Source organism: Protomyctophum parallelum (genome assembly GCF_964188405.1).
Source record: "Protomyctophum parallelum genome assembly, chromosome: 8".
Lineage (NCBI taxonomy): Eukaryota > Metazoa > Chordata > Actinopteri > Myctophiformes > Myctophidae > Protomyctophum > Protomyctophum parallelum.
The window spans coordinates 23,611,122-23,627,068 of NC_139703.1; the positions used below are offsets into that span (position 1 = coordinate 23,611,122).

Sequence of the window (15,947 nt, forward strand, 5' to 3'; positions counted from 1 at the left end):
ATTTGAGGTGATTAAAAAAAAATTAAAAATACACAAGAGTCTGCCATAGTTACAAAAGGTAGCCAGTGTATAACGGTGGGCCGTCTAGTATAGGTTAACGTTTTCATCGCTGTTTAGCAGCTCGTCTCCTATGATGTCTGATATTATGCTTCGTCATACGCCGATGCCGTGGGTGAAAGAAATAACAGATCCATAAGACCACGACGCATCACATCTGCAACGTGTTGTGACCTTATAGATCAGCTAGGGGGGGCTGTTGACTGGGCGTGAGAGGACTTCCAAACGTAAATAAATGACACGGTGGATGTGATTATGACGTGATGGGGGAAGGAAAGGTTTGAGCACAGTGGGTGTGGGACTATAGGGGTTAGGGGTCGATGAAGGGGGAGGTGGGGGGGGTTGAGGGGAGGAGGGGGGGTGGGGGTTGCTCTCTCAAGAGTAGATGGTGATGACCTCGCGGCCACCTCCACGAACCAGGAGGACCCGGTTGAGACCCTCGGTGAGGACCTCGAGGAACTCCATGTCTGGGAGGGAGGGAAAAACGGTCAAGGAAATCAACCAAAGAATACCTATACTATACACTGTATGTTCTAATGTATACACGCCCCTCATGGGTTAATACTAGTGGTTCTGTGGCCTGGCATATAAAAACAGATTTGACCCATTAACTCTCAGAGTTACACAGACCTTACACAGACCTGCAGACCACCGAGTGGCGCGCTATGAGCTTGGAGATCTGCTATTAAAATACTTTTTCTCGAGTAAATACTTAACCTCGTATAGGATTTGGGTGTGTGAGTGACAATGACCGGTCTGACCGGACAAACATCACTGTGCCACAGGTTAACTGGTGGTGACACTGACAGCTGACTGACCAGTTGCACATGGGAGAACCCACCCCTCATGTGGGACCCCAGAGTAATCCCCCTACCAGAATCAGAACAGGGTCGACTTGGTGTCTGGTTGCTATAGGGCCGAGCTTTACCGGCACTCCACTCGCCTCCACACTTCCACAGACTATTTATTCAATCTCTTCACATATTGTACGGTTTAATATAAAACGCATTATTCAGGCACATTTCAGCCACCTCCTTTTGCCCATTAGGACCACTCTATACGCAATGCCACCATACAGCGACGTGCACCTATGGTAACAACATCCTACAGGCCACAGGTTTCACCATACAGCGACGTGCACCTATGGTAACAACATCCTACAGGCCACAGGTTTCACCATACAGCGACGTGCACCTATGGTAACAACATCCTACAGGCCACAGGTTTCATACAGCGTGGTGCACCTATGGTAACAACATCCTACAGGCCACAGGTTTCCATACAGCGACGTGCACCTATGGTAACAACATCCTACAGGCCACAGGTTTCCATACAGCGACGTGCACCTATGGTAACAACATCCTACAGGCCACAGGTTTCCATACAGCGACGTGCACCTATGGTAACAACATCCTACAGGCCACAGGTTTCACCATACAGCGTGGTGCACCTATGGTAACAACATCCTACAGGCCACAGGTTTCATACAGCGTGGTGCACCTATGGTAACAACATCCTACAGGCCACAGGTTTCATACAGCGACGTGCACCTATGGTAACAACATCCTACAGGCCACAGGTTCCACCATACAGCGACGTGCACCTATGGTAACAACATCCTACAGGCCACAGGTTTCACCATACAGCGACGTGCACCTATGGTAACAACATCCTACAGGCCACAGGTTTCACCATACAACGACGTGCACCTATGGTAACAACATCCTACAGGCCACAGGTTTCCATACAGCGACGTGCACCTATGGTAACAACATCCTACAGGCCACAGGTTTCCATACAGCGACGTGCACCTATGGTAACAACATCCTACAGGCCACAGGTTTCCATACAGCGACGTGCACCTATGGTAACAACATTCTACAGGCCACAGGTTTCCATACAGCGACGTGCACCTATGGTAACAACATCCTACAGGCCACAGGTTTCACCATACAGCGACGTGCACCTATGGTAACAACATCCTACAGGCCACAGGTTTCACCATACAACGACGTGCACCTATGGTAACAACATCCTACAGGCCACAGGTTTCACCATACAACGACGTGCACCTATGGTAACAACATCCTACAGGACACAGGTTTCACCATACAGCGACGTGCACCTATGGTAACAACATCCTACAGGCCACAGGTTTCATACAGCGACGTGCACCTATGGTAACAACATCCTACAGGCCACAGGTTCCACCATACAGCGACGTGCACCTATGGTAACAACATCCTACAGGCCACAGGTTTCCATACAGCGACGTGCACCTATGGTAACAACATCCTACAGGCCACAGGTTCCACCATACAGCGACGTGCACCTATGGTAACAACATCCTACAGGCCACAGGTTTCACCATACAGCGACGTGCACCTATGGTAACAACATCCTACAGGCCACAGGTTTCACCATACAACGACGTGCACCTATGGTAACAACATCCTACAGGCCACAGGTTTCCATACAGCGACGTGTACCTATGGTAACAACATCCTACAGGCCACAGGTTTCACCATACAGCGACGTTCACCTATGGTAACAACATCCTACAGGCCACAGGTTTCACCATACAGCGACGTGCACCTATGGTAACAACATTCTACAGGCCACAGGTTTCCGCGTTACACCTTTTATCCCGTGGCGCTAGAGGCTTTTGTCACTATAATTCAATTCGCTGTTCCAATATCGCCACTATGAATCTATTTCTCATGTTCGATTATGACATTAATGATACTATAACAAAATACATACATAAATGGATGCACCTGGGATGTATCCTCAGCGACGCATCCCAAGGTCATCGGGGGCTCGGTTCTCGCAACATCACACCCCTCACTCAGGCGACCCAGCCGGGAGTGATCAAGTCCCGACTTACGTCCCAGTAGCTACCCTCGATAAGTCCCATTAGGGAAAAACCAGGGCCACACAATCCGTTCCTCCTACATACAAATTAATTACATTTTCACATCAGTGTCCCGTTTGATATGGGGGTTCAAGGCCAATTAAAGTCAGTTTAGAAAATATTGCGTCATTCACTGGGAAACTGAAGCAATGTAAGACCCATCTTTAATGATAACCATTCATTACTTAAAGGACCAGGACCACTTCACCACTTTTCAACCTATCTTCTTCCTATCTTCTACTCGGTCAGTGTCTCATAGGAGGGCTGTGGGCAGTTCAGAAAAACAACAAATTTGTTGAACATATTATGGGCTATCTATCATTAAACAGAAGTTCTTGCGGACAAGGCAATGTATATGTACTGGCACTTTAAAAGCCTGTCACACGCCAGAAATAGCCTAGATCTACAAGACTGCGTTGCACCGCACCTCGTTGTGAGCTTGCCAATGTCTGCGGGGAAGGCCAGTTCTTCATTTACACGATGCCGCTGTCACTGGTGAGTTTGTTCAGTCCAGACGCCACAGTAGCATACTGTACCTCGGCTGAGATGGATAGGATCGCTGATTTTTACGATGCTAATAAATGTTCCTCACAGTTCCTGCAACAAGTGACAACATTCCTGCCTGGCCCTCAAAACAAACGGTGAGGGCAACGAGTCGACGCTCGCTTGTTGCACGAGAGGCCACGGAAATAGCCCTGTAGTTTTTGACACATTTAGAAATATGAAACGAAATAAGTTAAAAATGGGGCCCTGGTCGTTCTGAAACCGTAAACTAACATGTTTTATTTTTTTTATCCACACCCAAAATGTCAAAATGTAAAGCGAAACCAGGAGAATGAAGGATACAGTTCTCGTCGCCCATCCTGTTCTTGGGAGCTCCGGGCATGTTGAGGAGCACCAGCTTGGCTTCCGAGGACTTTTTGATGATGACCTCGTTCAATCTGAGCGCTGTGTGCATGCGGCGCACGTTGGACTGGTTCCTGATGGAATACACCGTGAGACGAAAGGTTGAAATCACCTTCACACACAGTCCAACAACAGCTAAAAGAGTCCTAATGATAAGGCTGGGCAACGTCATATGAGACTGGATATCATCTGGTCATTTGGATATATACTAGTTTTAATCACGTATTGTATAGGTAACCTTTTAGTAGCTATTTAAAAAAAATAGCTACGATTGCTCATCTATAAGATCAGCTATAGGGCATAGCAGTAGTGCCCATTTTGCGGTGTCACAGGTAGAAAACCCATACAGTTTTCCCATAGAGATTTGAAAGAAAACACACCCGTGTGAAGCGAGGCGTGCTCTTATCATCGTACATCATCATGACGTAACATGTCTATTTGCTCAGACACATAAGACGTAAAAGTCTCCATTCATTGTCAATGGGAATTTAATTTTGTTTGTGTAAGATGACAATCTACACTAATAGCTGAATATAGGAGGGGCTAGCTCCCCACAACACATTTTATACCTAGAAGCAAGCAATCCAGGCTCCTGGTGAAACATGACCATAAATCATGATTTGGTAAACATGTATACAGTACTATATACTTATCACCCAGCCAGCCCTAAATGATTGTATTATGATTCAAAGCGTCTTCAGCTCCTAAATCGTTAATAGGGTGATGGAAGCTCATTGACACAATGACCTCATCCTCCACATGCATCCATGTGACTGACTGGTTAACTGACTGGTTAACTGACTGGTTAACTGACCGGTTAACTGACCGGTTAACTTGGTCCATAGTATGAGAATGTATGAGTTTGAGCTTCAAACGGACTTCAATACTTACAGGTTCTCCCACTCACTGCAGCATGGCGAGAAGAGAAACACATGGTCATCAGTGCTCCCAAACATTATGCATCGCAGCTTTACATTTCACAGTTGGAAAGAAACTGCAGCCACTCAATGTTAATAGTATTTGTACTATAGTAGACCAGTATAGCACCATTTGAAATTTGCACCGGAAAAATAATGAAGTCAGCTGTGAGCTTGACTATAGGGGTTTGACTGGATTGCTGTAACTCAGAGAGTGTACAAATGGAACCAGGTGTGGTTCCATTTGGGTATACACTCTCAGAGTTAAATTAAACATAGATTTTACAATTATAAATTGGGTTCCCAGAGATAGAAATCCCATTAAATGGAGGTCTGTCCGTAGCCCTATAATGCATGTCAAACTACGGGTCCTTGTAATGAAAAAATGGTTGAAAATCACTGCTAGAAGTCTAGAACCGTGACAAATTGTTTTCAAATGGGGGGTCCGCGGATAAATAAGTGTTCATTTGAGGGGTCCGTGATATGACAACGTTTGAGAACCACTGTCCTAAACATCAGGGGGGGGGGGGGGGGGGGGCACTCACGGCTTCATGTTGAAGATATCTTTGATGCCCTCGGGCGTGGCTGCGCCCCCGCTCGGCGCCGGCTTCTTCTTGGGCGTCCCCTCCCTCCCGTCGCATTTCTCGGTCCAGGTCATCTGCACCTGCTCTCCGGGGCTCTGGGGCTCCGCCCCCGTGGCGGGGGTGGCGGCGGGGGTGGCGGGGCTGGCCGGAGTGGTGTTGTCGTGGATGAGCTGCACCTGGAAGGGGGAGGGGGAAGAAGAGGACGACTTTGACTGAGAGATGACGACGGCGGCGGGGCAGAGCTATTTGGCTCCATCTGCTCCTTTGTTTAAGGATCTAAATGTACTGTCTATCTATGACATTAACATAGTACAATCCTGTTCTTTCATATATAAATGCACTTACCTTCCAAATATGCTTCCTATACAACTTTCAACGAATATTTTAAGACCAACTCCTCAAGTTCATGATTATAATACTAGACAATCTGACAATATTCATCCTCCCTTCATCCACTCTTATAGCCAGTTCTCCATAAAAGTCAGAGGTTCTTTACTCTGGAATTCACACATACGTATTGCCAACTCCTCATCTTCACTCTGTAACTTTAAACATAGATTGAGGGACAGCCTCTAGAAGTTACCCTCTCCAATTGATTCTAACGTAATGTAGCCTTATTGTGCATACTCAGACATACTCGGACTCAGACACGCACGCACACACACACACACACACACACACACACACACACACACACACACACACACACACACACACACACACACACACACACACACACACACACACACACACACACACACACACACACACTTCACAAGTGTAAATAATGTATTTCTTGTTGTTTTTGTTTTTTTCCATACCTATGTTTGATTACTTTGTCTTACTATTTGCATATTACTATTTGTTAAATTGTATATTAACTTTGGTGAGAACCACATATAAGCCCTCCCTGGGTTTCTTTGGTGAGAACCACATATAAGCCCTCCCTGGGTTTCTTTGGTGAGAACCACATATAAGCCCTCCCTGGGTTTCTCTGGTGAGAACCACATATAAGCCCTCCCTGGGTTTCTCTGGTGAGAACCTCATATAAGCCCTCCCTGGGTTTCTCTGGTGAGAACCTCATATAAGCCCTCCCTGGGTTTCTCTGGTGAGAACCTCATATAAGCCCTCCCTGGGTTTCTCTGGTGAGAACCACATATAAGCCCTCCCTGGGTTTCTCTGGTGAGAACCTCATATAAGCCCTCCCTGGGTTTCTTTGGTGAGAACCTCATATAAGCCCTCCCTGGGTTTCTCTGGTGAGAACCTCATATAAGCCCTCCCTGGGTTTCTTTGGTGAGAACCTCATATAAGCCCTCCCTGGGTTTCTTTGGTGAGAACCTCATATAAGCCCTCCCTGGGTTTCTTTGGTGAGAACCTCATATAAGCCCTCCCTGGGTTTCTTTGGTGAGAACCTCATATAAGCCCTCCCTGGGTTTCTTTGGTGAGAACCTCATATAAGCCCTCCCTGGGTTTCTTTGGTGAGAACCTCATATAAGCCCTCCCTGGGTTTCTTTGGTGAGAACCTCATATAAGCCCTCCCTGGGTTTCTTTGGTGAGAACCTCATATAAGCCCTCCCTGGGTTTCTTTGGTGAGAACCTCATATAAGCCCTCCCTGGGTTTCTCTGGTGAGAACCTCATATAAGCCCTCCCTGGGTTTCTCTGGTGAGAACCTCATATAAGCCCTCCCTGGGTTTCTTTGGTGAGAACCTCATATAAGCCCTCCCTGGGTTTCTTTGGTGAGAACCTCATATAAGCCCTCCCTGGGTTTCTTTGGTGAGAACCTCATATAAGCCCTCCCTGGGTTTCTCTGGTGAGAACCTCATATAAGCCCTCCCTGGGTTTCTCTGGTGAGAACCACATATAAGCCCTCCCTGGGTTTCTCTGGTGAGAACCACATATAAGCCCTCCCTGGGTTTCTCTGGTGAGAACCACATATAAGCCCTCCCTGGGTTTCTTTTCTCACCTGCACACACAGAAGATAAGGCGAGAGACGAGAGGAGAGAGCTTGAGAGAGTGAGCCGAAGTCGAGGTGGTGGAGAATGCGGGCGTGCGGGTGAAGTCGACCACATGTGTGTGTGTGTGTGTGTGCGTGTGTGTGTGTGTGTGAGAGAGGAGAGAGATGAGAGAAGGGGCTAGATCAGATTCTAAAAAGTGTCTTCAACATCCTGACAGTTTTCTGAAAAGTGTTTCTATGTCAGTCGTTCTTTGATTTAAAAAAAAGGCGCGCTATGAGCTTGTAGATCTGCTATTTTTCAATAGCTAAAGCATAACGTAACGCTAACACCAAAAGGGGTCCCCGCCCAAAAATGGATTAAAAGCCTGATTTATATACTTTGTCGCGCGCCGGATCTAACACAACCAAAAAATAGCAGATCTACAGTCAAGCTCAACGCTGCGATGCATTGTGTTAGATTCGGCTATTAGGCTACAGGTGCACAACACCCCATGAGCAAAGTATAAATCAAGTTTGTGTATAAGTATTTCCCCAGCTGCGGATGTTTGGTATTTTGGAGAGTGGACCTTTGACACAATCTAAATGTCTCAATAGAAGAGCGGGGAGACTAAATACAACCACCCCAATTGCAAGTTTTATTGTACTAACATACACTATTATACAGTATACACATTGGACAAAAATTCATTTTATTCATTAAAAAGAAAGGTTACATAGTGCCGCTTGAAGTTTAACTAAACCTATATTAAAGGTATATTCAGTGATTTCACTCAAAAAACCTTAGGTTTCATTTCTGGCTGGGACCTATCATCCAATCAGGATAGAGAGCCAAAAACAAAACCTAAGGTTTTTTGACCCCCTGGGGTTAACTGGGTACAGGGAGGAACTCCTTATATGGCCAGCACACTCTATAGTAGAGAATATTATCACAACAAAACAAAAAAATAAGTGATATTTGAATTAAGTGAAATCACTGAATATACCTTTAATAATACTAATACATCATAATTTTGTGTTCATCTAAATCTGCTAAGCAACTATAGTAACTCAAGCTGTCAAATCATTGTAGTGGAGTTGCAGTATGAGGTATATGAAACAAAAATCACACCCGTGTGAACCGAGTGGTGCAATCCTCGCGAGATTGTGGATCTGCTGCTTATAATTTGTAATTAAAAGGTTCTTTGAAATAACCTCTAAAGATCTTGGAATAACGTGTTCCTGCCACGCACTACGTCCAGCCAGGGAACCCCCCCCCCCCTGTCAGCTGAAAAGAAGTGGCTTGGACTCCTCATGCATAGAAGGGAGCATGAGGTCAGTCCGTTGCTCCTCCCCAGGTTGGCGGGGGGAGTGTATAGAGCCCAGGATTACATTAGATAATTGACACTGGGTGAAAGAAATGGGTTGAGTTAAGAACATAATAAAACGAACCAGACGATAAACAGAGTCATGGATCATCATACCTCCTCTTCAGGCTTCTCTTCCTTGCTCCCGCCCGGCAGGTCCTCGGTCACGGCGGTGGTGACGGCGGCTGGGTTCTTGCGGCGGATGGACCCGCGGGAGGAATCGGTGATGCTCTGGATCTGCGCAGCGGCAGACGAAGGAAGACGAACGAAACGAGAACGAGAACACAGGATGAAAGAGACGGAGCGCCAGTGTTGTTTTCGTCGACTAAAACTAAATGAAAACTAAGCTATGATGACTAAAACTAAGACTAAATATACTGACAATTGCGTAAACATATAAAAACTAGACTAAAATGTTAGGAAGGGATTAGTGGACAAGAGATAAAGTATAAGTCATTTTACACTTGGTTGCATCATGCTGAAAATAGCAGATCTACTGTGCTTGTAGATCGGCTATTTTCAGCAAGTGTAAAAACAGTCCTTATGACAGCATCAGTGCCCACCAACAGAGATGGGCAAAATTTAAAATACGTATTTCAAATACTGCCCATCTCTGATGGTATTTGTATTTTGATACAAAATACAAATACTGGGTCAAAAAATGTATCTAAATACAAAATACATCTCATTTCTTCCATCCCAGCGAAATACAAATTACAAAATACAAAAAAGTATTTCAAATACGTATTTCAAATACATGTATGTAAAATACTGCCCATCTCTGCCCACCAAAATACATTTTAGTCGACTAAAACTAGACTAACACTAACACATTCCAGGTGACTAAAATGTGACTAAAACTAAATGAAAACTATTCCAAAGACTATGACTAAAACTAAAATCAAAATTTGCTGCCAAAAACAACACTGCGGAGCACTATATCCACGTTTTTTCATTCTATGACTTTTTCTTTGCTACATTTGTAACCACACTGCTCTGCTATTTCTGACTCCATAAAAAACAGAGACATTTGAAAACACTTATGCTGCTGACCCCATTTTGTTTTCAAAATGACACCCACGAATTGGAAAAATTGGGTCGGGTGCCCTCCCGCCACTTATTACACTTACAGCACACGCGTTCTTTAAAAGTTCTATACCTTTGAGTTGGCGAACTTTAAAGAAGATCCAAGGCAGCTCTGTGCAGTTGAGGTAGAAAAATCCTTTATTTCATTTCAGTTCTATAGTTGAACGAAAGTTGCGCTTTATGGTAGAAAAGGTCAACAAGTGTGGATTCATTTATTTTAATAATGTGTGTCCCCCAGACCACCAACAACGGGAACTACTTAATATTCACCAAAACAAGACCAGAACTCCCACCACGGGACTTGGGGAATCAATGAATATCTTTGCAACCATTACGTTAATGAAAAGTATGTCCCGTACAGCTTTAAAATTGGAACTAACCCTTGAAGTCATCAGATATTTTTTTATGTATACTTTCATCATTTCCTCACGGCCCACCAGCGGTGGGCCCGTCAAGTCAAAGCAAAACAAAAGTCGAACCAAGTCGAGTGAAATCAAGTGAAACTCCGAAATGCACTGCACAGAAGAATTGGCACACAGAGTTATAGACACCCAAAGAATCCTCAGATAACCTTGAACAAAACGACGTCTTTCTCTTACCTCTCTCTCACGCTCGGTCTTGGTCAGGTTGATCTGCTTGAGGATCTGCGAGCGCTGTTCCATCACCAGGGTCTTCTCGTAGGTGTAGGCTGAGATATCGCTGTCTTGCTACAGAGGAGGGAGACGGATATATCACGGGCCCATTATTTCTCTTATCGAAACACGGAAAGACAAAAAACATTGGAAATAGTAAAAATGCCAGAGCATTCATCCGAGCATAATGCTCTGTGATAAAGAGAACTATGGGGAAATGGATGTGAAAATGCCACGCACAGAGCAGTTTTTAAGCAGTCAGGGCCATGCGTGACTTTCCTCATATTTTGTCTGTTCGGTGTTCTACCAGAAGTCCATTTGATCAATCTGATCTGTCTGCCCTCTGAAAGAACTCCTTCGGCAACTTATCAGACTTAAACACCCATTATTTCTTGTCCTGTATTAACCCAGAGCTTATCATTTGGCTACAATGTAACGGTCTCTGGGAATAATCGTTGCTCACAGAAGGTAATGTAGTTCAATACAGTCAAAGTCAGTACATTAATCTCTCCAGGTGCGGTACAATGAAAACAGCCATTCAGTTGTCAGTAGTGCGGTTCTATTATGGGGTGGGTTTTCTGTGAATGTAATGCTGTCTGCGCGCGTGTGCATGTCAGAGGAACGAACGCATAATTTAGCTATTGAAAAATAGCAGATCTACAAGCTCATAGCGCGCGCTATTTGGTACGTGTGAATGAGGCCCAAGTGACTTCTTAACCCATTTTGGGGCGGGAACCCCTTTTGGTGTGAGCATTATGTCATGCTTTAGCTATTGAAAAATAGCAGATCTACAAGCTCGTAGCGCGCCACTCGGTCTAGATCTTCTATTTTTCAAAAATCGAATTACGACTGACATAGAAACATAGCTTTTTCAGAAAGATCTCAGGGCTACTATTAATCACTGAACACTCAGTCAATCAGTCAGTATAGAATGGTAAATGTTAATCATTACAGATGCTTTGAAAATGGTGAACAGTATAGGGGTGGGACGATATGGGTACCTCACGATACGATATATGTGGCAAACCTCGATAATGACAATATCACGATATTTGGATTATCGGATATAAGGAGAGAACATCAGATTTTTAAATGTTTTATATATCGATAAAAAAGACATACATGTCCAAGGCAACCCCGCGGTTTGGATATAAAGGACGTGTATACACAAAATTGGTTAACCCATTCTGAACGGGAACCCATTTTGGTGTTAGTATCATGTCATGCTTTAGCTATTGAAAAATAGCAGATCTACAACCTCATAGCGCGCCACCGAGTGGCACGCTACGAGCTTATAGGTCTGCTATTTAAAAAAAATCGAAGAACGACTTGACATTTTTTAGAATCTGATCTCAGGTCAGAATGGGTTAATCAGACCAGTGTGTGTCCAAGTGGAAACCTCGTATGAATCTGATCTCAGGTCAGAATGGGTCAATGCTCACCATTTCTACGACTTCGACCATGGCGTCGATACGCAAGTGGTAGAGGAACGTGGTGAGGTCCTTCTTCATCTGGATGCTGTTGTCGTCCATCTGGGCCACGGTGAAGATGCGCATCTTGCACTTCCTCCACACCTGAGAAGCAAAAAATGCAACCGGTGACCACTCAGTGGTGGAAGAAGTACTCACATCTTTTTTTACTTGAGTAAAAGCATATAAATACTGCAATGTATAGGAATACTCTGTTACGAGTGAAAGTCCGGGATTCAAAATGTATACTCGATTAAGAGTACAAAAGTATTGGCGTCAAAATGTACGTAAAGTACCAAAAGTAAAAGTACTCATTGTGCAGAATTTCAGTATCACTTGTGTGGGACAAGTGGGACGGTGACGGTGTTAGCAACTTATTGCTTAAATGCTTTGATGTCATATTCCACCATAGGCCTATTGTCTATCATTTTGTTATTAAAACCCCTCTGGTGTCATTTTGTTTAAAAATGATAATTGGGTTGGGTTTGTAAATAAACCATTGATGTGTAAGCATTAGTGGTGTGATATTTTGATGTGCCATTAGACCCCCATTATACATTTTGAAAGTACTATATTTCTAAAACTACGAAACATTTCAAAGATTCCTTTTAAGGCAAACATGTCCACCGTAAGATGAATATTATTTTTTATATATTATTTATATTATTTATAATAATAAAGTTTGAATGGGATTTCTAGGTGTAAGTACGTAGGACTAGTAGCATGCCAAAGTTTGCGCTATTGCCATTGAGAATGCATTGGGCGTTTAAGTTAAATAACTCAGAAACTACAAAATATTTAAAAGTAAAATGTTCCAGAATGTGTCTCCACAGTAAGCAGAATTATAAAAAGTGTGAATGGAGTTTCTAGGTGAAAGTGATTTTTTGACGTGCCAAAATCTTCCATTGAGCCCCATTATAAATTTGTCAAATTTGAAAGTACTATATTTCTAAAACTATGAAACATTTCAAAGATTCCTTTTCAGGCCACCTTAAGATGAACCTAAATAGGTTTGAATGGGGCTTCTAGTTTGTAGGACTACAACGTTTGTGCTATTGCCATTGAGAATGCATTGGGCGTTTAAGTTAAATAACTCAGAAACTACAAAACATTTAAAAGTAGGGACGAAAGCAGGGACGAAGGGTTCTTATAATTGTCACGGGGGGTCTGACCAAAAATTGAGCCATCAATTTCACACATTTTGCCCTATCCACTGTTTATAAAAATGGCAAAAATGGCAGAGACAGGAAATGCAGAGAGAGAGAGAGAGAGAGAGAGAGAGAGAGAGAGAGAGAGAGAGAGCGAGAGAGAGAGAGAGAGAGAGAGAGAGAGAGAGAGAGAGAGAGAGAGAGAGAGAGAGAGAGAGAGAGAGAGAGTAGTAGAATTTAATTTAATTGAATTGAGTAACTAGGGAAATGACGCACAGCAAATAGTCCGGCAAGCTCATAGCGCTCACAAGCTCATAGCGCGCCACCGAGTGGCGCGCTATGAGCTTGTAGGTCTGCTATTTTTGAAAAATCGAAGAACGACTGACATTTTTTAGAATCTGATCTCAGGTCAGAATGGGTTAATCAGACCAGTGTGTGTCCAGTGGAAACCTCGTATGAATCTGATCTCAGGTCAGAATGGGTTAAGAATGGATATCGTCTCAGATCTTTGATATTGTACTATTGTGTATATGGTGTGTTGTATACAAATATAAATATTGGATGGGGAAACGTCGGCATCGGCAGATATTCAAAATCAAAGGAATCGGATTGGGAGTAAAATAAAAAAAAGTGATCTGGACATCCCTATAACCGCAAATGGATCGCCCCCTAAGGCGACTTCATTTCATTCCATTCCAGGCAGTGTTGTTTTTGGCAGCACATTTCTATTTTAGTTTTAGTCATAGTCTCCTGAATAATTTTCACTTAGTCTTAGTCACCTGGAATGTATTAGTGTTAGTCTAGTTTTAGTCGACTAAATGTCATGAGATTTTAGTCGACTAAATCTACAGGAGATTTAGTCGACTAAAATGTATTTTTGCGGGCCTTGTTGCTGTCATAATGACTTATTTTACACTTGCTGAAAATAGCCGATCTACTTGTAGATCGGCTATTTTGACTTATAAAATGACTTATACTGGATCTGTTGTCCACTAGTCCCTTCCTAACATTTTAGTCTAGTTTTTATTTGTCGACGAAATTGTCAGTATATTTACTCTTAGTTTTAGTCACCATAGCATAGTTTTAATTTAGTTTCCATTTAGTTTTCTTCAGTGGAAAAAGGTAGTCGACGAACAATTTTTCGTCTTAGTTTTAGTCGACGAAAACAACACTGATTCCAGGTGAAGTCTATTGAAGCGTTGAGGTAAAAGTGCACGTGTGGTGACAGTGTGTACCTTGTGCTGGCGGAGGAGGAAGGGGAGGAGCATCAGCATGCCCCCGTCGTGGACGATCCACCACACGTCGATGTGGCCCTCGGTGAAGCGCTCGCCGTTGGACGGGAAGGCCGAGATGTTCTTGGGCACGAGCAGGGCCAGGTGAGCCGAGGTCGTCTCTCTGACCAGCTCTATGAGACGGGGACGGGACGGGAGAGATCAGAGGTGTTCACACAAGTATAGCCTTGTTATACCCGTCTGTAAAACAGACCACGAAGAATGCAGCGTTTACTACGGTGAAAGAAATGCAAATGCCCTCCTTTCCATGCCATGCTGGAAGGCAGCATTCAGAAGAATTGCATTCAGAAGTCTCCTGAACTTGAACGCAGCATTGAACAAATTTGTTTAGAAATCCATGTCGTATACACAGCACCCCCCACTAGCTAAAGAGTTCTGGGTTGCGCCCCCGAAAATAGCTGTGACGCGTTGAGAGCTTGTAGATCTGCTATTCTTGTCCATAAGTGACCTCTTACGGGATTTTAGCCCCCTGCCCCTCTCTAACACTCTCTGCACGTCCCTGGATATCAGATAAGCTCTCAGGAGAAGAGGACACAAATGACCCAGAAGGTGTTCAGAGAGCCTTCATTTATCTATTGGAAATAAAATAAAATAAAAGCACCAAGGCACACAAGCAGGGCTGGACTGGCCACCGGGCATACCGGGCATTTGCCCCGGTGGGCCGCGACCGTAGGGGGCCGCCACCGTAGGCCCCCCCCCCCCCCTTTTTTTTGGTGACAGTAGTCTGTTGGTTTGTATCATTTAGGCCTATGTTGTTCTGTAAACGTGGTGGTATTAGGCCTTGTTTGTTTGTGTGTGCCGTGACGGAGCGGGCGCTAGAGTTTCTGCTATCTGCGCGCTGGTTGTGGTGGGCCGGCCGGTCTGGGCCAAATTCACGCGAAATGCCCGGGGCCGAATTTTTGTCCCAGTCCAGCCCTGCACACAAGTAGGGGTGTAACAGTTAATTGAACGAATCAATTTAATCTATTATATAAAAAAACAATATTGATTTTTAATAAAAGTCTCATTTTGGGGAGGGGAAAAACTTTTTCAAAGATTTTCTAAAATCTGCGGAAAAAAAAACTGTTGTATACTGTTGTGTGCCGAAGTATGAAACAGGGCTTGTAGTGTGTAATTATTTGCATTATATAAAATAAAATAAATCCTGCGCCGTCAATTCATCAATGTAATCAAGTGCTTCTTGATCATTCAATTCATCGAAAAAGGACTAACAATCGCTAAGAATACTATCGATTCCATATGGTTGCAGCCCTACACACAAGTTCAACTGTACACTAACTATATACACACTAACAATACAAGGAATGTATGCATGAATGTTAACACAGCTGGGGTATTAGTGGGACCACAGCAGCAGCAGCTTGTAGAACTAAACCAGGCAGCTGTGTGCTGGAAGGTCTTTGACCCTGGACAACCTCTCTACTCCCATTAATCAGACCAGTGTGTGTCCAGTGGAAACCTCGTATGAATCTGATCTCAGGTCAGAATGGTTTAAAGACACTCCCCTCAGGCCGGCTCCACAAAACCCGTGGGAAGGAGAGACCTCTAATGAGAAGTTTCCCCCTCCCCCGAGTGAGGCCATTTTCAGACTTTGTTCTGAATATAGACTGTTGAAAACTGGACCTAGTTCAATGTGCCCATAAC

The 15,947-nt window shown here is 44.0% G+C and overlaps 1 protein-coding gene across 1 annotated transcript in view; it reads right to left on the reverse strand.

The window, feature by feature from the left end:
* Window positions 1-382: 382 nt before the first annotated feature.
* slc12a5a (solute carrier family 12 member 5a) overlaps window positions 383-15,947 on the reverse strand; it is a gene marked incomplete at its 5' end in the record, with an annotated part of 108,313 nt that continues 92,748 nt past the window's right edge. The window contains 8 exons of the mRNA XM_083771078.1: window positions 383-524; window positions 3,818-3,951; window positions 4,769-4,783; window positions 5,340-5,554; window positions 8,794-8,913; window positions 10,362-10,469; window positions 11,837-11,968; window positions 14,247-14,416. Coding sequence (XP_083627204.1) covers window positions 433-524; window positions 3,818-3,951; window positions 4,769-4,783; window positions 5,340-5,554; window positions 8,794-8,913; window positions 10,362-10,469; window positions 11,837-11,968; window positions 14,247-14,416 — 986 coding nt within the window. The 3' untranslated portion in view covers window positions 383-432. The remainder of the gene's footprint in view (window positions 525-3,817; window positions 3,952-4,768; window positions 4,784-5,339; window positions 5,555-8,793; window positions 8,914-10,361; window positions 10,470-11,836; window positions 11,969-14,246; window positions 14,417-15,947) is intronic.